The sequence below is a fragment of a genome (assembly GCF_019968985.1).
Source record: "MAG: Porospora cf. gigantea B chromosome Unknown PgB_NODE_354_length_21016_cov_18.8854, whole genome shotgun sequence".
NCBI classification, from domain to species: domain Eukaryota; phylum Apicomplexa; class Conoidasida; order Eugregarinorida; family Porosporidae; genus Porospora; species Porospora cf. gigantea B.
The window spans coordinates 1-21016 of NW_027178951.1; the positions used below are offsets into that span (position 1 = coordinate 1).

General features: G+C 58.0%; 8 protein-coding genes across 9 annotated transcripts; 6 read left to right on the forward strand and 2 right to left on the reverse strand.

The window, feature by feature from the left end:
- Positions 1-1831, reverse strand: KVP17_003384 (uncharacterized protein; the record flags this gene model as incomplete). 2 transcript variants are annotated; one of them, XM_068520598.1, is made up of 1 exon in its annotated part: positions 1-1564. In XM_068520598.1, a coding segment is annotated over one exon (1564 nt), but the record flags the coding sequence as incomplete, so codon positions are not given. The 2 variants fall into 2 exon arrangements, with proteins under 2 accessions (XP_068375139.1, XP_068375138.1); XM_068520597.1 differs by having other exon boundaries at positions 14-1831.
- Positions 1832-2097: 266 nt separating this feature from the next.
- On the reverse strand, positions 2098-20990 carry KVP17_005295 (uncharacterized protein; the record flags this gene model as incomplete). Its single annotated transcript, XM_068515100.1, has 3 exons — positions 2098-6653; positions 6723-20828; positions 20870-20990. 3 exons carry the CDS (start codon positions 20988-20990, stop codon positions 2098-2100), a joined length of 18783 nt encoding a protein of 6260 aa, XP_068375142.1.
- On the forward strand, positions 3116-3397 carry KVP17_003382 (uncharacterized protein; the record flags this gene model as incomplete). The annotated part of the gene is made up of 1 exon (XM_068520595.1): positions 3116-3397. One exon carries the CDS (start codon positions 3116-3118, stop codon positions 3395-3397), a length of 282 nt encoding a protein of 93 aa, XP_068375136.1.
- On the forward strand, positions 9800-10084 carry KVP17_003386 (uncharacterized protein; the record flags this gene model as incomplete). The annotated part of the gene is made up of 1 exon (XM_068520600.1): positions 9800-10084. One exon carries the CDS (start codon positions 9800-9802, stop codon positions 10082-10084), a length of 285 nt encoding a protein of 94 aa, XP_068375141.1.
- On the forward strand, positions 11144-11596 carry KVP17_003383 (uncharacterized protein; the record flags this gene model as incomplete). The annotated part of the gene is made up of 1 exon (XM_068520596.1): positions 11144-11596. One exon carries the CDS (start codon positions 11144-11146, stop codon positions 11594-11596), a length of 453 nt encoding a protein of 150 aa, XP_068375137.1.
- KVP17_003385 (uncharacterized protein) lies at positions 11849-12031 on the forward strand (the record flags this gene model as incomplete). Its single annotated transcript, XM_068520599.1, has 1 exon — positions 11849-12031. One exon carries the CDS (start codon positions 11849-11851, stop codon positions 12029-12031), a length of 183 nt encoding a protein of 60 aa, XP_068375140.1.
- Positions 12194-12799, forward strand: KVP17_003381 (uncharacterized protein; the record flags this gene model as incomplete). Its single annotated transcript, XM_068520594.1, has 1 exon — positions 12194-12799. The coding sequence occupies one exon, from the start codon at positions 12194-12196 to the stop codon at positions 12797-12799; it is 606 nt and encodes a 201-aa protein (XP_068375135.1).
- KVP17_003380 (uncharacterized protein) lies at positions 12998-13510 on the forward strand (the record flags this gene model as incomplete). The annotated part of the gene is made up of 1 exon (XM_068520593.1): positions 12998-13510. One exon carries the CDS (start codon positions 12998-13000, stop codon positions 13508-13510), a length of 513 nt encoding a protein of 170 aa, XP_068375134.1.
- Positions 20991-21016: the final 26 nt, after the last annotated feature.

Below are 21016 nucleotides of genomic sequence, written 5' to 3' on the forward strand. Positions count from 1 at the left end.
GTCTGTTTTCCACCGATCTCCTAGAGTTGAGGCCTCCTGGGTCCAAGATGAGTCCGAGATACCTCCCTTCGTTGAGGTTCTGTATCGCCTTGTTTCTATATGAGAAAGTAGTGTTTGACAGAGCCCAGGTCTTTGCGACTGATAGCTGCATTCCCTCTGTCGACTCCCATTCTTGGGTCTCGTCCAGAGCTCGTTGGACCAGTCGCGGGTCTCCTTGAATGGCGACGTCGTCTGAGTAGAGGGTCGGTAGGGCCCCTTGTGCAGCTATTCTAGACGCCAAGGCGTCCATTACGAAGAGGAAGAGGACCGGGGACAAGCACCCTCCTTGGGGGACGCCCCTCGTCGTACAGAATGGCGGTGAGATTGTGTTGCCTATCTTGATCATGTTTCGTGTCGATGATAGCTTGAGTAGTACCGCCGATGTTAGTGATTGTCTTAGACCGACTCGTTTCAGGTAGGTGGCGACACGGTGTTTGTCGACCATGTCGAATGCCGCTGTCAGGTCGAGACAGACTGTTTCTAGTCCCTGTCTGATCCCAGCGTCCACCTGTTTCACCGCCGTCAGGATCCGCCTGCCCGGGATGTAGGCGAACTGAGCGGCATGGGGCTGGTACGCCTCCAGAAGGTACCTCAGTAGGGACGCCTCGACTACCTTGCGAACATGCGAAAGGATCGACACCGGTCGGTAGGATGCCGGTTCTGAGGCTGGTTTCGCCGGCTTCAGAAGCGGTCTGACGATGGCCTCTGTCCACCTTTCAGGTAGGGTGCCCTCGCTTAGGCTCCTGCTGAGCAGGCGGAGGATGATTCTTGCATGAGTTCGTGGTGCCAGCTTGAGGAACTCCACTCGGATGGCGTCGGTTCCTACTGCTTTGTTCCTCGGCGCTGCCCTTATGGACTTCTCAAGACTTGGTAGAAAGTCCTCAGGTAACGGATCGTCGGTCGGTTCGGCTAGGTTGACTGCTCCTGAGCCCGAGCGCAGCTGGAGGAAGCATCTGAAGTCATCCGGTGCCAGGTGTTGCCCTAGGGCTGCCTTCTCTGCGTGGGCGCCGGTCCAGCTTCTGATTCGTCTGGCAGTTTCCGCCGAGCTCAGTGGCTCCGCTCGCGTTGTCAGGTCCCCCACCATGCTCCTCCTACGACGCACTAGCGATCTGAGCTTGCGTCTATACGTCGAAGCGAGCGCTGCGTCACCCCGTCTCAGTGCTTGTCTCTTGCGTTCGGCTGCGTCGACAATTTCTTTATCCAGAGGGCTCCCCTTGGGGTGGGGGTACCGTGTCTTCCGTTGGAAGGGTTTCGTGACGAATCTCTCGTAGGCCGCGTAGGCCTCGTCGAGTGCGGTCCGTCTGTCCGTAATTAAGGCCTCGATCCCTTGGCCTCCGCTGTTGTACCAGTCCGTGGCCGTCCGGCATCTCCTTTTGTCGTTCAGTGTTGCCGTCTCTGGAAGAGATCGGCATCCCTCTACTACCGTGATGCAGAGTGGCCGGTGTCCTTCGTTTTCGTCTAGCATTTCGACGGGTCTCACGTGTGCACCTCTTACCACCGCGAGGTCAATGGTGGACTTTCCCATCCTCGACCCCACCTGTACGAAGGTGGGTTTTGGTGGGGTCACTATGGTCCAACCCTCTGCGGCCGCCCTCCTCGCCAAAAGCCTTCCCCGCGGTTTATCCGTCGTGCACCAGTCTTTGTGTCTTGCATTGAAGTCCCCCACGAGCAGCCCCCTCCTGTATGGTGCCATCTGATCCAGGAGTGCCGACATCGCGGTTGCGGGTGTATGAGGTGAGATGTAAACCCCTCCTATGATCATGTTGTCTATTTGGATTACGATCAGCTCCATAAGGTAGGTCCTTAGGTTTTCGGGTGTGGCATATTTAAGCAGTGGTAGGTATTTGAGGTCTTGTCTTATCCAGCAGATTGTTCCCCCCCTCCTGGTAGAGGTCTCCTGTATCCATATTTGATGGAAGCCTCTCGGTGGTTGGACCGTAGTTTGTTTGCATTCAAAGAGGAGTGCGACGTCCGGTCCGCACTTGCGCATTAGCTCCTCTACCTTTGCACGACTGGTTTGGAGGCCGTCTACGTTCCAGTACAAGATCCTCAGGTCTTTCAGTTCATTTGTGCTCTACGGTGTTTAGATTCGCGATTGATCTCTTCTTTGGGCCTTATCCTTCGGTCGTTCGCGTCCTTGCCTGTGGGGGCAGGGATTCGGGCGGAGAGGCCTCCGTTCGTGCTGCCGACCTGGGGGGCTGTCCCGGGAGGAGAGGTGCAGTCGCTCACAGCCGTTGTAGCGGTGGTGCACGCCGTCAGGTTCTCATTTGTGCGGTTCTCCTTATTTGTTCCTGTCACTGGAGAAGCAGCGGCGGAGGATTTCTCTTGGGTCCCAGTTCCCGCCGTGGTCGGGGTACTGACATTCATATCGTGCGTGATTGGGGCTCTATAGGCCATAGTATGTGCAGCGGTGCTGTCATCATTTGTGGTTCCAGAAGCGGCGCGAGTTGGCGCGCTGCCGATCGGGTGGTTCATGGTGCTCGTTTCTGCGGCGGCGGGGGAGGAGTGGGGGGTTCGCTCGTTGGTTTTTGTTCCGGTCCCATTTGGGGTGCTAGAGTTCCCGATTGGTCTCCCTGGGTTGTCAGGGTTGCGTTCGTATGGGCTGTCCAGGGTGGTGAAGGTGCCATAGTTATCTTTAGTGCATTCGTACGTGTTCTCAATTGTGCTGTCCGCTGTGTTTATCCCCCTAGTGTTCGTGACCGAGTTGGGAATTGTCACACAGGTTGCTTTACCGGCCATTTTAGGCGTACCCATGCTCTCCACTGCGCTATCGTTTCTCTCCTGGGCCCGTTGGCTCGTGCTGTTGTGCGAGGTTACAGTGTTATCGGCTTGTTCTTCTGGAGCCCGGGCCGGGGTGCTCTCCGGGATTGCTGTTCCAGCCGAGGGGGGCGCGCCAATGTACTCGTGTGCGCTGCCGTTTTTTCCTGCGGTGCTTCCCTTCATGCCGTGTTTTGTAGTTGGAGTATCTTCGGCGAGACCCGTCGTTATGAGGGCGGACGAGTCCCCTTGGGTTACCGTTTCGGCCACATCCGGTTCACGCGGGCTCTCCCCGTAATCAGCAGCGGAGTTTCCCTTGATGGTACCGTATGAGGTCAGAGAGCTTTCGGTTTGTCCTGCTCTCGTCGGGGGAGAGGAGGTCTCGTCCTCTTCGGTTGGAGCTGTGGTGGTGTCCTGGGTCAAGGTTCCCTCAGAGGCGCGCATGAACGTACCCTCGATCCAGTCATGGTTCGTGTTCGTCTCGGTCGTGGCCTGGGCCAAGGCAGGAATTCTTTTATCGGTCGAGGTTTGGATAGCGGTCGCGCTGAAGTGCTCGGTTGTGCTGTCATGGTGGGCAGCGAAGCTTCCCGTCGTACTGTAGTGGGTGGTAGGGGTGGTGGCGACCTGTCCTGCCGTAGGCTGTAGAGTGGTGCTTTCGTCCTTTACTTTCCCCGACGTGGCCTTTGTCTTGCTCTCGAAGGTCTCTATTCTCACCGTGGTAGTGTGGTATGTCGCTTTTCCAGCAGTAGCGCGAGCGAGCCTTCCCTCGGAGGTGCTCTCCTTGGTGTTTGTTCCCCTCGTGGTTAGAGCAGGGGTGGGAATTACCACGACGATTTCCGTTCCCGCGGTCAAGAGCGCGGCGGTGCGCTTCGCGGTGCAGTCGTAGATCGCGGGGGTGCGTTCGTGCTCACAGGCTTGGGTGGCGCGGGTGGCAGCAGCGGTGTAGTCAGTGGAGGTCCCCGGCGTTATTTCCCTCGTCGGTGTGTGATTCCATGCCGGTCTCTGTCTGTTCGGGGGTGACTCTGGTGTCGCAGTCCGGGTGATACGTTTCGTGTTCGTCTGGGTTTGAATCAGGGTCCGTTGGGATGATTTCTTGAGGAGTGCCGTCAGGTTCGCTTTGCCTCTGATGCTGCAGTGCAGGGTGAGGGTCTCATGGATCCTCGTCGGGCCGGCTTTTCTTCCTCTGTCGCGGTTCGAGATCTTCGAGTTAGGTTGGGCGTTCATGCCGAGAGCTCCAGCGGTGACTTCGGTAGTAATCCGATGTTCGTTGCCTGGGGCTATCCGGTCCGCTGCTCCGCGTGTATCTCGGTCATCGGGAGTCCCACGTGTTCCGCAGTCATGAATTTCCTTCGCGGAGTCCCGGTCGCTAAGGGTGGTGCCAACCGTGGCGTCAGTAGGAGAGGGTGGTTCCGCTCTGGGAGTGGTCCGAACGGCGGTAGTACCGATACCCCCCTCTCCGGGGGGGGTCAGCTTGATGTCCGCATTGGAGTCGGGGTCAGAGTGGGAGGTCCCAGCTCGTGGTCGGGATGTCCGTTCCTCCAGTGTCGCGTATCTAGTCCTCGGTCGTCTGCGTATTTGCTTTAGAGTCCAGGTCGGGAGAGAGCTTCCAGCGGTGGTCGTTGTGGCCTGGAGGTCTTTCCTGCCGGGCTCTGTCTGGTCACCGTCGGCGGTGATTCTGTGGTCCAAGACGAGCGTCGTCTGGGTCTCCAACTCGGGGTCGCGGTCGATGGGGGTGAGTCCTTTGTCGCCCGGTGATTTAATCCTGCTGTCTGTCGCGCCGGCAGCGCTGTGAGTCTCGTGGTCTGGCGCGGGGGTCAGGTGGAAGTCCAGATTATGGCAGGTGTCCGTGGCTGTCGTTCTGTCGTCGGTCACCTCGGAGGCGAGTGGGGTCGTTCCGGTCTCCGCTGGGGCGGTGCTTCCACCGGTCACCGATTCACTCAGTGGGTGGCCTAGATTGCCGGATTTGTGGCAGTAAGGGTATTCCATGTCGCTCCTGGTCGCCTCGGCGGAGCTTCCGCTGTCGCGTTCCGGTTTGGGGGTCGCCTCAATTCCTGGAAAGGAATCACTGCCCGAGAGAGCCGTTCCAGCAGTCCTTTTCCTCGTATCGAGGCATTCCGTGCCAGTTCCCCTCGGGTTAGCATTGGGGTCAGTGAGCGTGGCTCCATCATCGATTTCCGTAGCAGTGGGATCGTCTTTCGCGCTAGTCAGGTTGTCCAGATTTGAATCCGTGCCCCTGTGGGTAGTTCTGGTGGTGAGTCCCACACTAGTGCAGGATTCCCTTCTTCCTTCAGTCAGGTCAGTGGTGCCTCTGGTGTCGTGATGCTGACTGACCTTCCGGTGGATCGCTGAGTCCTGTAGCAGGTCGATTGGGGTAGTTCCGGCATTGTCGGTGTCGTGGTGTCTGTTGGCCTTCCTGTGGATCTCCGCATTGGATTGGAGGTCAGTGCGGATTCCATCTGTATTTCCCCTACCCGCAGGCGATTCGTTCCCGATGTGCACTGTGCCGACGGCGTAGCAGACATCGCGGTCCGACCCGAGATCTCCACGGGACTCCCGAGATCTCATGTCGATGGAGCCGGTTCCGTCGTGGGATTTCCTCGTGGTGCGATGGTTCAAGCCGGGAGCAGCCTGGTCCGTGGTCTCTCTGGTGTGTCGGTCCATGCCGAGTGTCGTGTGGAGGTCCGAATTGGAGTCTGGTCCCTCGGGGACATTCCCGATGGCCATTACCCTTTTCGCAAGGGGTTCCGTGTCTGTCTCGGTCAGGTCAGGGTGAGTTCCGTCCTTTCTTGCCATGCAGGTCGGTGTATTCCTTACCGTCTCCGCGGACGTGGCGATCCTGCCGAGTGGGCGTCCGCTATCGCTGGTCACGGATGTGTACGGATTATATTTGGGGTCATTTAGGAAGGTTCCCTTGGTAGATACCACCATGGCGAGCACCCCCCAGTCGTGGGTCTCAAGTGACCCATGGAGCGTAGAGGTGGTTCCATTGGTGTTTTCACCCCCTAGTTCTATCCGTTCGGCAGTTCCTTTTGTAGCGTGGTCACTGGGCTTACTGTAGGCATCAGGGGTAGTGAGGGTGATTCCTGCAGCGGTTTCCCTGTCCGTAGGATCGTCGGTAGCGCTCCCGTTGAGGGAGTCAGGATTTGGATCAGAACCGTTGAGGGTGATTCTGGTGGTGATTCCCACGTACGTACTCGATTCCCTTCTCTCTTCTTCCAGGTCAGCAGTGCGGTTCTCATTGGCCTTCCCGTGGATCTCCGAACCATTTCGTAGGTCGGTTAGGGTCGTTCCAACCGATTCTTCCCCCGCCTCGGGTGATTCAATCCCGAGATGCACCATGCCGGCAGTGCACACACTGGTACGAAATTCCATTCTCACCCTTGTGAGATCTGCAGTGCCTCCGGTGTCGTGATACCCGTCGGTCTTCCCGTGGATCCCCAAATTGGGTTGGGGGTCGGTTAGGCTGTTTCCCCCGGTGGTTTCCCAGACTTCGGGCGATTCAGTCCCTATGCGTATCCCATCAGTAGTGCAGCTAACGTCATAGCCCGGCGTGAGAGTCTCGCGCGCTACCAGGTTGGAACTGGTGTCAATGGTGACCGTGCCATCGTGAGTTACCGTAGTCGCGCGGTGTTTCGAGTCCACGACCGCCAGGTCCGCTGTCCCCCTGGTGTCTTGGTCCGGATTGTGTGTCATATGGACGTCTGGGTAGGAGTCGAGGTCCATAGGGGTATTTCCCGTCATCATTTCCAAAGGGTCCCAGGGCCTTCTTGTCAGACAGGTGGGCGGATTCGTGGCCGTCTCTGCAGGAGTGGTGATCCTACCGTGTACGCGTCCTGATTCGTAGGTAGCTGAGGTGTCTAAGTCAGGTATAGAGTCATTGAGGGGCGTTCTGGAGGCGAGTTTTGTTTCCGTGGGGTGTTCCTCACTTAGCGTCGCCTCTCCGGATGTATCGGTGGTGTCCCGCTCAAGGTCGTACTTCATATGGCTCTCTGGTTTCGCTTTGAGGTCGTTGAGGGCGTTTCCATCAGTGTTTGCAGTGTTTGTACTGAGGTCACTGCGGAGTTCCGTCAGGTCGGCAGTTCCTTTTGTAGCGTATTCAAGGATTGCCAGGTCAGCCTCCGGGCCAGTGACTGTGGTTCCCCCGGTGATTTTCGTGGCGGTGAGGTGATCCTTGATGCTGCTAGTCCAATTTCCCGTGCATCTGATTTTCCGGCCTCGTCCGTAGATCCCGTTGCTTCCCCGATTCGGAGCAATGTCTAACGGCTTAGTGGTTCGATCGGTGGTTTTCGTGGACTTGGGGGATCCTACGCTGATCTCAGATGGTTCAGCGGTGTCTCTAGTATCTTGGCGCGATCCATAGGTCGCCAGGATCTCTGGGTTGGAGTCAGGGCCCGTGGGAGTGGTTCCGGCGGAAATTCCCGTGATAGTGGGGGGTTCCATGCCTAGCACATCGCCTCTCTCTAAGTTTTGCGTAGTGCTCACGTGGTTCACTGTCCAGTCATCCGTTCCTCTTTCGTCCCAGTTCGGGACCCCAGGATTAGGATCGGAGTCGGTCGGGGAAGTTCCAATGATAATTCCTGTGGCAGTAATATTTTCCATTCCCGACATGTGCTGGTCAGCCGTGTTTCTAGTGTCACCCGTCGGGTGGGTTACGGCGGTGATCTCCATGTCGGTGGGACTCACCTTACCGGGCGCCGTCGGATCGGCGGGGCCTCTGGGGTCGTAGTTCAGCGCGAGGGTCCTTAGGTTGGTGAGGGTGAGGGAGGTGTTGCCGGTGATTTCCAAGTTTTCCGTGCCACACATCTTGTGCATCTCCATCCGGTAGACATTTCCTCCTGTATCGCGGTCGGGGGTCACGAGCGCCGCTAGGCCGGCGTTTCCCCCTTCGCCGTCTTCCGGATCAGAGTCAGTAAGGGAAGTTCCAGCGAGAGTACCCCTAGCGGCGTAATCCTTGCCCGATCCGGCCAGGTCGGCGGTACTTCTTACATCGCTCCATAGGGCGAGAGGTTTCGGAATCCTTGCGATGTACTCAGTGTCGGTGAGGAGCGTTGAGGTCGTGGTTTCCACTGCCGTGAGTGATTCGTATTCCGGCGCAGTCGGCTTAAGTAGCCTGTGCGACCCTGGTGAGCTGGTAGTTCCATATGTGACGCAGGCCTGACGCTCCAGCTCGGAGTCAAGGCAGGTGGAGGTGGTGTCGGCAGATCCCAGCATGGGGAGAGATTCAGTGCCGATAACCGCCAGTTTGGCCATGCCGTTGGTGTTCTCGTAGATTTTCAAGTTGGCGTCAGGGTAGGAAGGGGTAGTTCTTGTGGTATTTCCTGTGGCGTCTGCTGATTCAGTCCCGACGTGCGCGGTGACGTCGGTGCCTCTCACCTCGCGGACTCGGGCGGGGGTCTTCCTGGTATCTCCGTTGGGATTGGGGTCCTCGAGGTAGGCCTCGTCAGTAACGTCTGTAGCCTCGGAGGAATCCTTGCCGGGCGCGGGCTGGTCGGTTTTGTCTAAATTAAGATAGGTGCCGGTCTGGATGATTCCAGGTGCATTTTCCTCATTGTCGGTCGGTTCGGTATCGATGTCCATCGTGGCCGCAGTACTCCTGAGCGCCAAGTGCAACACTTTCGTCTTGTGTGGCTTCAGGTTTGGGCTGGTGCCTATGGTGGCTCTTCCGTGGTAGGTTTTCGAGCGGGTGAGTGGGTTCGCGCTGGTCTCCGATGGACTGGAGGTTCCGCCGCTCACGCGTCCAGGTTCGCGGGTGGCATGTATCTCCGGGTCAGGGTTAGGGTCAGGGAGGGAGAAGCCCGCCGCAGTACTCATAAATGTGAGATACTGCTTGCCAGTTCCACTCGGGTTGCCCGTGCCTCTCTCGTAGCCCAGATCATGTGTCATCCGGACGTTCCCTTGGCAGTCGGAGTCGGTGGAGGAAGTTCGGACATTGTTTTCCTTCGCGTAGGTAGTGCTTCTAATTTCGCGGTGCACAGTCATAACGTATCCATGTTTGTGCCTGATGGAGATATCGAGATGAGGTTTGGGGTCGGTGAGGAACGTTCCCTCGGTGGAATCTGTTGCAGTGGGTTGTTTCAAACCGAGCTCCTCCCAGTCCGAGGTGTCTGTAGTGTTGGAGTCCAAATGGAGGTCCATGCGGGTAGTTCCGGCGGAGGTTGCCGTAGGCATAGAAGGTTCCTCATTTGTGTTGACTGTGCCTCTAGGATCGCGGCCCAGTTTGGATGTCGCCCGGATGTCTAGCGGAGAGTCGGGGTTCTTGAGGGTATTTTCGGCGATAATTCTCGTGGGAGGTCCCCTACTGAGCCTATTTCCTCTGGCATCCAGGTTCCGTGCAGTAGTCTGGAGTGTCACTATGACGTGGGTGGTTCCATTATTGTCCCAGTCCGGGATCCCAAAGTGGACTGCAAGGTCCAGGTGGGAACCACCCTTGGTGCTCTCAATCACGCTGAGGTGTGCGTCGCCGGGCTTAGTCGCGTCGGCGGGCCCATCTCTTCCTTGCTCCTGGCTGAGAGGTGTCAGGGTTTCAAAGTTGGGGTCTGGCCTGGTCATCTCGGCGGTGCCTCGTGTGTCGCCCTCTGGGGTCACCGTGGTAGGGTCTGTGCCGTTGGGTGAATAAACCAGCCGTGCTTGCGACCGCAGGCTACTTGTTGCCGTCCCCAGTCGTCTTAGTAGAGTCCCCGCTGTCTCGATCTGGAATTCCAGAGTTGACATGGGGGTCCGTATGGGAGAAATTCCCGCGTCGGTTACCGTGACGAGGTATTTCGTCGTGCGCGCAGCTCGATCCGCTGTGCCACCTCTGTCTCGGTCAAGGTCGTGGGTCGAGTGGATCCCCTTTTTCGCAGGGCTGGTGTAATCCGCGAGGGTCTCGTTGGTCTCTGTTAAGGCCTCGGCTCCTTCATTGTCGCTGTTCAGGACCCTCTGGTGGTCCGTAGGTGAATTCCCGGTGGTGGATGTAGGTTCCTTGGCCCGGGATGATTGAGTATGCAGGTGCCTCGTGCCAGCCATGCATCTGGCCTTCCGGCCCAGGTCGAGGGACTTCCCAGGGTCCGCGCTGGTGCTGGGGAGAGTGGGGGAGATTCCGGTGGTGGTTTCCGCGGCCGTGGGTTGTTCCGTTCTCACCTTGGCGCAGGCGAGCGTGCCCTCGACAGTGCTGTCCGCTTTGTTCTTTTCGGTGGTGGGCTGGGCCAGGGTAGGAGTTTTCGTATCGGTCGTGGGTTGGTCAGGGGTGTCCGTTCGGACCTCGGTGGGCGCACTGTTGTACTTGGCAGAACTTCCGGTTGCGTTGTAGTGGGTGATTGAGGTGCAATTGGCTGATCCTGCTGTGGTGAGTGTAGGGGTGCTCTCGTATAAAGCAGTCGTGTCGTCAGCAGCCTTCGTTTCCGTAGTTGTGGGTACTGAGGTGGGAGTTATCGCGTGAGTCGCTTTTACCGTAGTCGTGGGCGCGCCCGTATTTTCAGCGGTGCTGTTGTTCAGGGCCGCCTTGCTTAGGTTCGTGCGGTCGTGCTTGGTAGCAGTACTGCCGGCAAGTCCTTCGTTAGCTTGGGCCAAGACGCTCACGTGGATTGCGGTTCCTCCTGTGGAGGGGGCGCTTCCGTGGGTCGCTGGGGAGGTTCCTTTGGCCCTGTCATGGGTGCTTGGTGTGTCGACGGGGGCTTCCGCTGCGATAGGAGCCGTGCTCTCTTGGATTTCAGTGCTTGCGGTAGGGTCGCATGTTACCGTTCTCGCAATGGTGGGTGCCATGCTCTCATGGATTGCGTCCCGCCCAGCGGTTGTGGAGTAGGTCACGTTTCCATCCGTGGAGCGTGCGAACGTGCTGTCCGCTGCGTTTGTTCCGATCGCGGTCGGGGAGGGGGTGGGGGTTATCTCCGGGATAATGGTTTCGCCCTTGGAGGGTGTCCCGGTGCTTTCAACCGCTCTGTCGTGGTTCTCAGTCATGTAATTGTGCGTACTGTTGTGGTCGTTCGCAGGAGTGCTCTCCTTCGTTTTGCCATTGGTTGTTGTGCTGTATGATCCTGTCATCGAGTGCGCGGAGATGCTATCGTGGGGTGCAGTACCCTCGTCGGCCGGGGCGTGCGAGCTCCCTGTTGTGCAGTCGTCGGAGTTCGCCTCCGCAGTGTTACGGGCATCAGTGGATATTGTCACGTGAGTTGCTGTTTCTGCCTTTGTAGGCGCGCCAATGTCCTCCTTTTTGCTGCCATAATTGGCTGGTGTGCTTTCTTGCGTGCTGTCGTGAGTGTCAGGAGTGCTGTCGACCCGTCCTGCCTCGGTAGGCTCGGAGGTGGTATTGTGATCTGCGGTTCCCGAGTCGACTGGGGTGCTCCCCTTCGTGCTGTCGTAGTTGATTAGTATGTTGGCAGAGGTTCCCGCAATGGTGGGAGCGATTCTCGCCCGAGTCGTAGTGACGGTAGGGGTGGGGTCGCGCGTTATAGTTCTAGTGTCGGTGCTTGCAGCCATGCTCTCGATGGTGCTATCGGCCGTGTTCGCGGCCTGGGCTGAAGTGGGGGTTCTCTTGCCGGTTGTGGTTCGGTCAGAGGTGGGCGCCCATTTGTGGTCGTCTGCGCCGTCCTCGTTCGCAGAAGTGCGTTTGTTCGTGCTGTCGTTGGCGGTTGCAGTGTTGCTGGCCTGTCCTTCTGTGGTTCGGGCAGAAGTGTTCCCGTCCGTAGCGGTTCCCGCAGTAGTGGGCGCGCTCGTGTCCTCCCTTGTGGTCACTTTGTTTGAACGGATGCTTCCTTTCGCTCTGGCGTCGGTGGTTGGTGCGTTGACCGGGGTTTCTGCTGCGGTGGGGACGGGGCTCTCGTAGATTACCGTTCCGGCCATGTTGGGGGTAAGCTTCTCGGTTTTGGCCGCGGCGCAGGGGGGCGTGCTCCTGGTTGTTCTGTCGGCCGTGTTCGTTCCCTTTTTGGCAGGAATTTTCTTGCGGATTCCCATTCCGGCCATATTTAGCGCGTCAATGCACTCCATTGTGCAGTCGAAGTAGGTTGCCGAGCTTCCAGCGGTGCTGTTGTGGGTGTTTGAGGTGTCTTTCTCAGGTCTTGCCGCGGTATGTATGGAGATGTTCTCTTGGCTAGCCTTTCCCGCTTCGGTGGGGACGCTGCTCTTGTGGGTTGGAGTTCTGGCTGTGGTGGTGTCATGCGTTGCCGTTCCTGCCTCCGCGCTGGCCGACGTGCTTTTGGTTGTGTTCTTGGAGGTATTAGTTTCTGTGGTGATCGGGGCCGCGGTCGGAGTTATGCCGTAAGTCGCGGTTAGCGTAGTTGTGGGCGCGCCTTGTTTGGGCGTAGGAGTCCCATGGGTTGCAGTGCCAGCTGCCGCGTGAGCGAATTTGCTCTCGGTTGTGCTCGTCGTAGAGGGGACGAAGGTAGGAGTTTTCGTTTCTGCTGTGGTTTCCTCAGTCGTGGGCATGCCCGCGCGTCGGTCTTGGCTGGTGGAGGTGCTCGGGTTCGTGCTGTCGTGGGGGGGTGGAGTTCCGTCGAGTCCTTCCGTTATGGGCGCAGAGATGTTTTCATGGATTACCGTTTCCGCGGCGACATGTGCATGTATGCTGTCGATCGTGCAGTCTTCGGTGTTCGCTCCAGTTGGGATCGGAGCAGATGCAGAGGTTCTTTCCTGGATTGTGATTCCAGCCGAGGGAGGGTCCGTCTTGCATTCAGTTGTTCCCTCCGTCTTTCTGTCGTTCGTGGGTGGGATGTTTTCGGCAGGCCCCACCGAGGTGGGGGCGGAGGTGCTCTCGTTCGTTGCCATTTGGGCGGTGGTGGTGCCGAGGTTCCTAGGTCTGGTTGCGTCACGCGCGGTCGTGCTCTCGGTTGAGCCGCTCCACGTGTTCGTTGCGGTGGTGGCCAGGACGCAGGTAGAGGTTCTCTCGTCGATGGTACTTCGCGCGGTTGGCGCTCTGGTGCAAAGAGTGGTGCTGTCGTTGATCGCGACCAGGCTCCCGTTGTTTCTGTTGTGGTTGATTGGGGTGGTTTCGACGTTTCCTGCGTTTGTAGGTGGTAGGCGGCTTTCTTGATTTGCTGTTCTGGTATATGCCGAGGCTGGACTCTCGTTGATTACCGCTCTCGCTGTGGTGGTCGGGTGAGCTGCGTTTCCGCCGGCAGTCCGCGCGAACGTGCTTTCGGTCAAGCAGTTTCCAGTGTTCACTTCAGCGGTCGTTTTAGCCGTCATAGGGCCAGCCAAGCCCTCGGTGGTGCTGCCGGAGTTGGAGGAAATGCTTACCTTCGGTTGTTCGTGTGTGATTGGGTGCCCTGCCGTAGTGCGTGTGCGCCTACTCATGCGGGTTGCCGCTCCAGCGGTGGTAGAGGCGGGGCTTCCATGCCTCTCGGGTTTCACCGTGGTGGTGCAGTCGTTTCCATTTCCGGCAATATTGCGGGCGTGCGTGCTCTCGATTGTGCTGTCGGCCGAGTATGGTTCTGTGGTGCAAGGGTCAGTGGTAGGGGTTGTCGTGAGGGTTTCGGTTGCCATTGTCCTGGGCGCGCCCGTGTCGCTGAGGAAGCTAGTCGTAGTCCTTTCCTTTGTGCAGTCGTGTTTGGTTAGTGTGATTGCGGCTGGTCCAGCCACGATAGGAGCAGGACCGCGCCCCTCAGTTGCAGTTCCCATAACCGCCTGGGCAAGTGTGCTGTTGCCGTGGGTGTCTGAGGTGCTTGCGGTCGTGCTATCGTGGAGGGTAGGTGAGCTATCGAAGTGTCCTGCCCTGGTGAGGGCAGAGGTCCTCTTGCCATAAGCTGTTCGGGCGGTGATGATGTCATAGTATGTCTGCCCCACCACGGCTGGGGTGGGTGAGCTCTCGAGCGAGCCGTTTTTCGCGTGCTTTTCGGTGGTGACCGGGACTGGGGTAGGGATTCTCTCGTTGATCGTGCGCCCGGTAGTGCTGTCGCCTTTAGCGACGAGGTTTCCGTTTGAACAAATGTGCCCGATTGGAGTGCTGACCGCTTGTCCTTCCGTGGTGAGTGCAGTGGGGCTCTTGTGATTTGCAGATCTGGAGTTTGCTAGGGGTGAGCTCTCGATAATCGCCGTTCTCTCAGTGGTGGCGTGACAAGTTGCCTTTCTGGCCGTAGCGCGGTCAACCGTGCTTGCGACCGCGCGGTTCTCAGAGTTCGCTACTGCGGAGGTTTGGTCAGGTGCAGCGGTCTCAAGGTGAGTGGTGGTTCCCGCCGTGTTATGAGCGGTGGTGCACACGTTGATGCCTCCGAGATTGACAACGTTGCTCTCTTTCGTACGTTCGTTTGTGGGTGGTTGTTCTGCCGTGGCAGGTGGATGACCGCCGTTCGTAGCAGGAGCTATGCTTTCGTGAGTTGTGCTCGCTGCGATGGTGTAGTAAATTGCGTCTCCGGCCGCAGCCCCCGAGAGTGCACTTTGTGCTTGTTTGCAAGGTGATGGGGACCGGTTTATGCTGTTGTGGGAGGGTGGGGTGTAATCGACTTGTCCTTCCTGTGTGGGGGCTGGCGTGCTGTCAGCGGGGTCATTCTCCGTGGTCGGTGCCTTAGGGGTTGGGTCGGGTGCAGAGGTCGTCTCTGGACTAGCAGCCGTGAGCGCGGCAGTGCACACTGGTTTGCAGTCGACGTTTGCGACCGGGCTTCCGTTCGTGCTGTAGTGAATTTTTGTGGTGCTTTTCTCCTTTCCAGTCGTCGCACATGCTGCCAGGCTCTCGTGATTTATTTTTCTGGCGATGGCCGAGGCTGAGCTCTCGTGAGTTGTGGTTCTCGCAGTAGTGGTGGGGTAGGTTGCGTTTCCGGTGACCTCTCGGGCTAGCGGGCTCTCGATTGTGCAATGGGCGATGTTCGTGTCCATGGTGGTCGCGGTGGGAATTGTCGCGTCGTTTGCGGTTGCCGTGGTGGTGGACGTGTCAATGTTTTCAGCTTCTCTGTCGTCGTGAGCGGCAGTGCTTTCTTCTGTGTTTTCGTGGGTGGTTGGAGTGCTTTCGTCTTTCCCATTTGTGGTGGGAGCAGGGGAGCTCTTGCGAATTGCAGTTCCGGCTTCGGTGAGTGCTGGCGTGCTTTCTGATGCGCTGTCTGCTTTGTTCTTTCCCGTCACGGTGGGGACGGAGGTAGGGACTGTCCTGATGTCGTGAGTGGGTGGTGTATGTTCTCTGGGTCCTTCCGCTGTGGACACCGGGATGCTGTCGTGTCTCGTGTCTCTGTCAGGTTGGGGTGTTGCGGGGTTTTCCTTCATTGGATCGGTGCCCCTGAGGGTGATTCTGGTTGTGCTTCCTGTGCTGGCGTGAGATTCCGTTCCTACTTCTACTAGGTCGGTGGTGCCTCTTGTGCCGCCGTCTTTTACCTTCCCGTGATTTTCCGAATCGCGTTGTGTGTCATCTGGATAGGAGTCGAGGTCCCTGGGGGTATTTCCATTCGCCATTTCCTTGTCTTTCCGGGGCCTTTCCTTCGGATCTGGATTGGTTCCTCCCTTCCTTTCCGTCCAGGTAGGAGGATTCGTGGTAGTCTCTATAGGAGTAGTTCGTTCGCTGCCACCTTTCGTAGCCCAGTCGAGGGTCGCCGGGACAGCCTCAGAGCCAGTGGGGGTGGTTCCCACGGTCTCATCCGTGGTAGTGAGATGCTCCGTGACTCCTCGAGTCCAATTTTCATTGCATCCAATATTCTGGGCCATTCCTGGAGCCGCCCTGCTTTCCCGATTCGGAGCGGTGGCTGTAGGGCTCGCTCCAGCGGTGCTTCTCGCGCTGGCGCTCGGTTCCGTGCCCCCTTTTTCCATGTCGACTGTGCCCCTGGTATCGCGTTGCTCGTCGCCCTTCCCTTGGCTCTCCAGATTGGAGCGATGTACCCCGGGCGATTCCGTCCTGTTGTACGTCCTGCCAGCCGTGCCGCTGGCCTGGTGGTCCAGCTCAAGAGTCGCCTGTGGCTCCAGGTTTGGGCTGATGTCTGTGGTGGTGATTCCATCGTGGTTTTTCATGCCAGCTCGGTATTTCGAACCGCCCTCCGCCTGGTCAGGGGCACCTCTTCTTCCGGGCCTCGCCTGGATCTCCACGTTCAAGCTGGGGCTAGCGGGGTCGGTACCTGCATTGGCTCTCGCAGCTGCGGGCAGATCAGTCTCTGAAACCGCCGTACCGTCCGTGTAACTAACCTCTCGATCCGGTTCGTGCGTCACGTGAGACTCCAAGTTTGGGGTGAGCGGATGTTTGCCCGTCGCCTCTGGGGTGGTCCTGCTGGTCACGCGTTCCGGTTCGCAGGTGACGGAAGTCTCCGGCTGGGTTTTAAGGTTGGTGAGAGAGATTCTGATGGTGGTTTTGGCTATGGTGTGGTGTGCTGTGCCGAGCGCGGCCGGGCCCGCGGTGCCTTTGTTGTCATCGTCTGAGCCGTGAGACGTGGAGATGTGATCAGTGCTTGTGGGGTTCTCCCCAGCGGTTGTTCTCGCCATAGTGCGAGGTTCTGTTTCGATTCCTTTTGGTTCCTCTGAACCTCTCGTGTTGCCGTTCTCGCCCCTGATATTCCGCCTCAGGATTCCAGCGTCGGGGTTAGGGTCGGTTGTGGAGATTCCAGCTGCGATTTCCATGTTGGGAGGGTAGCTCGCGCCGAGCCCCGCCCGGTCTCCCGTCTTTCTGGTGTCTTGATCCCGATCGTAGGTCGTGTGATTCTCTTCCCTGGAGTCGGGATTGGGGTCCGTGCACGTGGTTCGAGCAGTAGTTCCCGTAGGCCTGGGAAGTTCTTCACCGATCTCAGTCGTGTCCGCAGCGCCTCTCGTGTTGCAGTCTGGGTTTATTCGTGTGGTTCCGGGAGCAGTTGCCTCGGCTGCTAGTGATCCAGTGCCGATCTCCTTGGAGGTTGGTGTGTTCGTACTTGTCTCTGTTTTTGCATTGGTGTTTCCCAGAACAGTGCGGTATTCAGTGTCGTGCGCACCTAGGTCAGAGGTGCTACTGGTGGTCCGGTCCCCCTCGTACGTCGTATGGATTCCAAAATTGTAGTTAGGGTCCGTGCGGATGGATCCAGGGGCGCTTTCCTCGGCAGCGAGTGATTCGGTGCCGAACTCGGTTAGATAGGAGTTAGTTCCGTCCTTGCTTACCGTGGGGGTAAGCGGATTCATTGCGGTCTCCACTGGAATAGTAGTTCTGCCGTGCGCGAGTCTTAGTTCGTTGGTGGCGGAGATGTCCAGGCTGTGATTGAGGTCAGTGAGGGGAGTGTCGGTGGTAAATTCCATTACTGTGAGGTGTTCCGTGCCTAGTACCGCGCGGTTAGCGGTGCCTATGTTATCGCCGTCGAAGTTATAGGTCCGGTGACTCCCTGAGTTGAGGTCTAGTTCTCTGAGAGTTGTTCCGACCTCGGTTCCCTTAAGGGTGGTTGTTTCCATGCTAAGCGCGGCCGGCTCGACAGTCTCGTAGAATCCAATCGGTCCATCCGTTCCGCGTGTGAGGGTGGTTCCTGCATTGGTTCCCGCAGTAGGGAGCTGTTCCATGCCGGTCGCCTTATCTCCGATATCTTGGTTCCGCGCGGTACTCTCGTGAGCCATCGTCAGGTCGGCAGTTCGTCTGTCGTCCCAGTCGGGGGTCTCTGAGTTGGAATCGATAAACAGGTCAGTTCTGATAGTAGTATCTGTAGCGATGGTATTTCCCTGCCCAGACTTGGGCGGGTCGGCCGTGTTTCTCGTGTTCCACATCAGATGGATTGCGGCCGTGGTCTTTGTGTCGGTGAGATACACCTTTCCGCACACCGTCTGATCTGCGGTGCCTCTGATGTTGTAGTTCAGCACGAGGGTCTCTAGGTTGGAATCAACATTGATTGGCAAGGTTGCGGCGGTGATTTTTGTTGCGCTAATTGGTTCCTTGCCGGGCGCCGTCGACTGGGGAGTTTCGTGCGGCGCGTGTCGGTCGGCAGCTTGATTAGCGACGCTGACGTGGTGCTCCAGCTTGGGGTCGAGGCCCGTGGAAGTGGCGGCAGCGGTGGTTCCCTTGCTAGGGAAAGATTCCGTGCCTATGTCAGCCGATTCGGTAGTTCCGCAGGTGCCTCGGTCCTCCTCCGCCTTCTCGCGGGACTTCGGATTGGGGTTGAAGCGGGTGGGTGTGGTTCTTGCAGTACTTCCCTTCACTACGGGCGATTGGGTTCCGAAATGCATACTGTCGGTCTTGCCTCTGACCTCGCGGTCCAGGTCTCGAGTTCTTCTGATGTCCATATTGGGGTCGAGGTCGGAACGGGAGGTTCTTGTGATGATGTCTGTGGCGGCAGGGGGTTCTTCGCCGGGCACGGATCGGTCGACCGTACTGCTTATGTCGCACTCTAAGTCTGGAGTTGCCTGGGTCTCTGAATTGGAGTAGAAGTCAAATAGGGTGGTTTCAGCAGAGATTCCCTTGTCGTTTGGCGATTCCATACCAGTGTCCATCTTGCCAGCATTACCTCTGATTGCACTGTCCAGCATGGTCGTCTCGTGGAACTCCGTGCCAATCGTGGCCGTTCCATCCTGGGTTTCCGAAGAGGTGGGTGGGTGCGTGCTAGACTCTCCCGGGCTGGTGATTCCACCGGTCCCGCGTCCAGGGTCGTGAGTGGCAAAGGTCCCCTGCTTCGGGTTGGGGTCGTAGGGGGAAATTCCGGCAGCGGTTTCCGTAGTCGTGAGGTGTTGCTTGCCCAGTGCGATCTGGTCGCCCGTACCTCTGATGTCGCGGCCTTGGTATAGCGTCATCCGGGAATCCCAGTCGGGATCGGGGTCCATAAGGGAGATTCCAACCGTGGTTTCCGTGGCAGTATTGAGTTCCTCCCCGATTTCCGTTATGTCGCTAGTGCCTCCTTCGTCACACTCCAGATCAGTCTTCTGGGCATATCCGGTGGGATCGGGGTTAGTGAGAGGGGTTCCGGCCGATATTTCAGTTGCAGTGAGGTGTTCGTTGCCGATCGATATGGGGTCAGCAGTGTCCATGTCGGGGTCCTTCAGATCAATTCTGTTGGTAGCTTCCGTGGTGGTGAGGTGTTCCTGCCCAGTCGCCGTTGCATTGATGATGTTTCTCTTGTCGCCGTATCTAGTATCTGCATTACCTTTTGTGTCTCGCTGGTTCCCTGAAGTGGAATTAGGGTCGGTGGCAGTTAGTTTTGTGGAGGTGAGGTATTCGTTGCCTGACTCCGTCGGGTCGGCTTTGGCTCCCATGTCGCACTCCTGGGTGTCTGGACTGGGGTTTTTCGTTGCTGGCGCCGCCTGATCGGCGGTGCCTCTGGTGTGTTCTTGGGTAGTGTTGGGTGCTGCCTCAAAGTCGAGAGTCGTGAGCCTGGTTCGAGCAAAGGTTTCTATAGGTTTGGGAGATCCTCTGTTCACACGTTCCGCGTCAAGAGCTACCAGGATTACCGAGGAAAGTTTTTGGTCAGCCAGAATGGTTTCCGAGGTGGTTTCCTTGGCGGTGGGCGATTCCCTCCCGATCTCTGTCTGGTCCGTCCGGTTAGTTCCGGCAGCGGTTCTCTGGTCATCATGCGATTTAGTCACGTTGTCCGTCCTGGCAGCCGTGCGCCTGACCTCGAGGCCTAGTACGCGAGTAACATGGAACTCCAGATTTGGGCTGATGTTGATGGTGACCGTTCCGTCGTAGGTGTCCTTGAGAGCGGGTGGGTTTGTACCGGTTCCTCTTGGACTTGTGATCCCACCGGTCACGCGTTTCGAGTTGAGGCTCGTTAGGTGAATTCGTGCAGCTATTCCCGTGGCCATGAGGTAAGTCGTTCCGGCCGCCGCTTGGTCGGCGGTGCCTCTGGCGAGGTGGTCTGAATCATGTGCCTTATCGGTTTCTGCCTTCAAGCCGGGGTCCGTACAAGTGGTTTCTGCATAGGTAGTTTCCGTAGGCGTGGGGGGTTTTCTGCCCGTTGTGGTCCGGCCCGCTGTGCTTCTGATATCGCGGCCCCCTGCGGGGGTCACCCCGATTTCAGGATGCGAGACTGGGCATTTGGGCGTGGTTCCGAAGGAGGTTCCCGTGATGGTAAAGAGCTCCGCTCTGGGAGCATTTCGTCTTATATCTTGGTTCCGCGCTATGGTCGCTTGTGTCTCTGTCGGGTCGGCGGTTCCTCTATTATCGAGGTGGAAGGTCCCGTAGTTGACTCTCCAGTCGGTGAGGGAGGTTCCGGCGGTGCTTCCCGTATTGGCGAGATGTTTCTTGCCTTGCGCGGTCGGGTGGGCAATGCTGCCGCGGTCACATTCTAAACCGAGAGACTCCCTAATGTCAACATTAGGGTCTAGGTCGGTTGGGCGGGTTCCTTCGAAGGTGTCCGTAGCAGCAAGGAATTTCTTGCCGGACTTCGCTAAGGCAGTCGTCCCTCTTATGTAGTACTCCCGATCGAGGAATCGCGTGGTATTCCCTTTTGGGTCGGGGTCCGCCAGGGGAATTCTGACAGTGATCCCCGTGTTGCGCTCTGTTCCTCTCGCCGTTGAGTCGGCCGTGTCTATGATGTCGCGCTCCGCGTCGAGAGTCAGCGGGGTGTCTGGTTGTGAGTCCATGTCAGTCGAGGTGGTTCCAGTAGAGGTTTTCATGGTGGAGAGTTTTTCCTTATCGGGCTCTGTTGGGTCAGCGTTCTCTCGCGTGTCCCGTTTCGACTTGGGAGTCTTCTGGATCTCTGAATTCGAGTCGAGTCCTTTGCGGATGGCTCCCGCAGTGGTTCTCTTGGTGGTGAGGAATTCGTTGCCGTTTCCTACCCGTTCGGTCGTACTTTTGGTGTCGCGGTCCTTGTCGACCTTCGCGTCGATCTTTGAGTGAGTGTCGCGGTCAGTGGGATGAATGCTATCGGTGTTATCCGCCGCTGTAGGGTGCTCCGGTCTTATCACGGCCTGGTCAGCTGTGATTCTGGTGTCGCAGTCTAAGTCGTTGTTCGTGTGGATCTCCGAGTCGGGGTCTACGTTAGTGGGGGTGATTTCAGCAGTGATTTCCGTGGTCGTGGGGTGTTCCGTACCGTTCTCGGTCTGTCCAGCAGTTCCTCTAGTATCTCGGTCCAGTTCCAAGGTCCCCTGGAATTCCGAGTTGGGGTCGGGTCCAATCGTGGCGCGAGGAGGTGTCGTTTCCGTGGTTGTTAGGGGGGCGTGGTCCCCTCTTGGGGTAGTCAGTTTGTGGTGGGTTCGCCTACACACTTTCACACCTCAGCCATCGAGGGGAGGTCGGCAGTTGGAGCTTGCGCACCTTCGGGGGATTCGGCTGTTGATGGCTGCGCCTCCTTGAGTGTCTCGGTGGTTGGTGCTCGTGCGGCTCTTGGTGTCTTCTGAACGATAGAGATTCCGGTTCGTTCGGTGATGTCCTTCATTCTCCTCGCAGAGTAGTCCGCTGCCG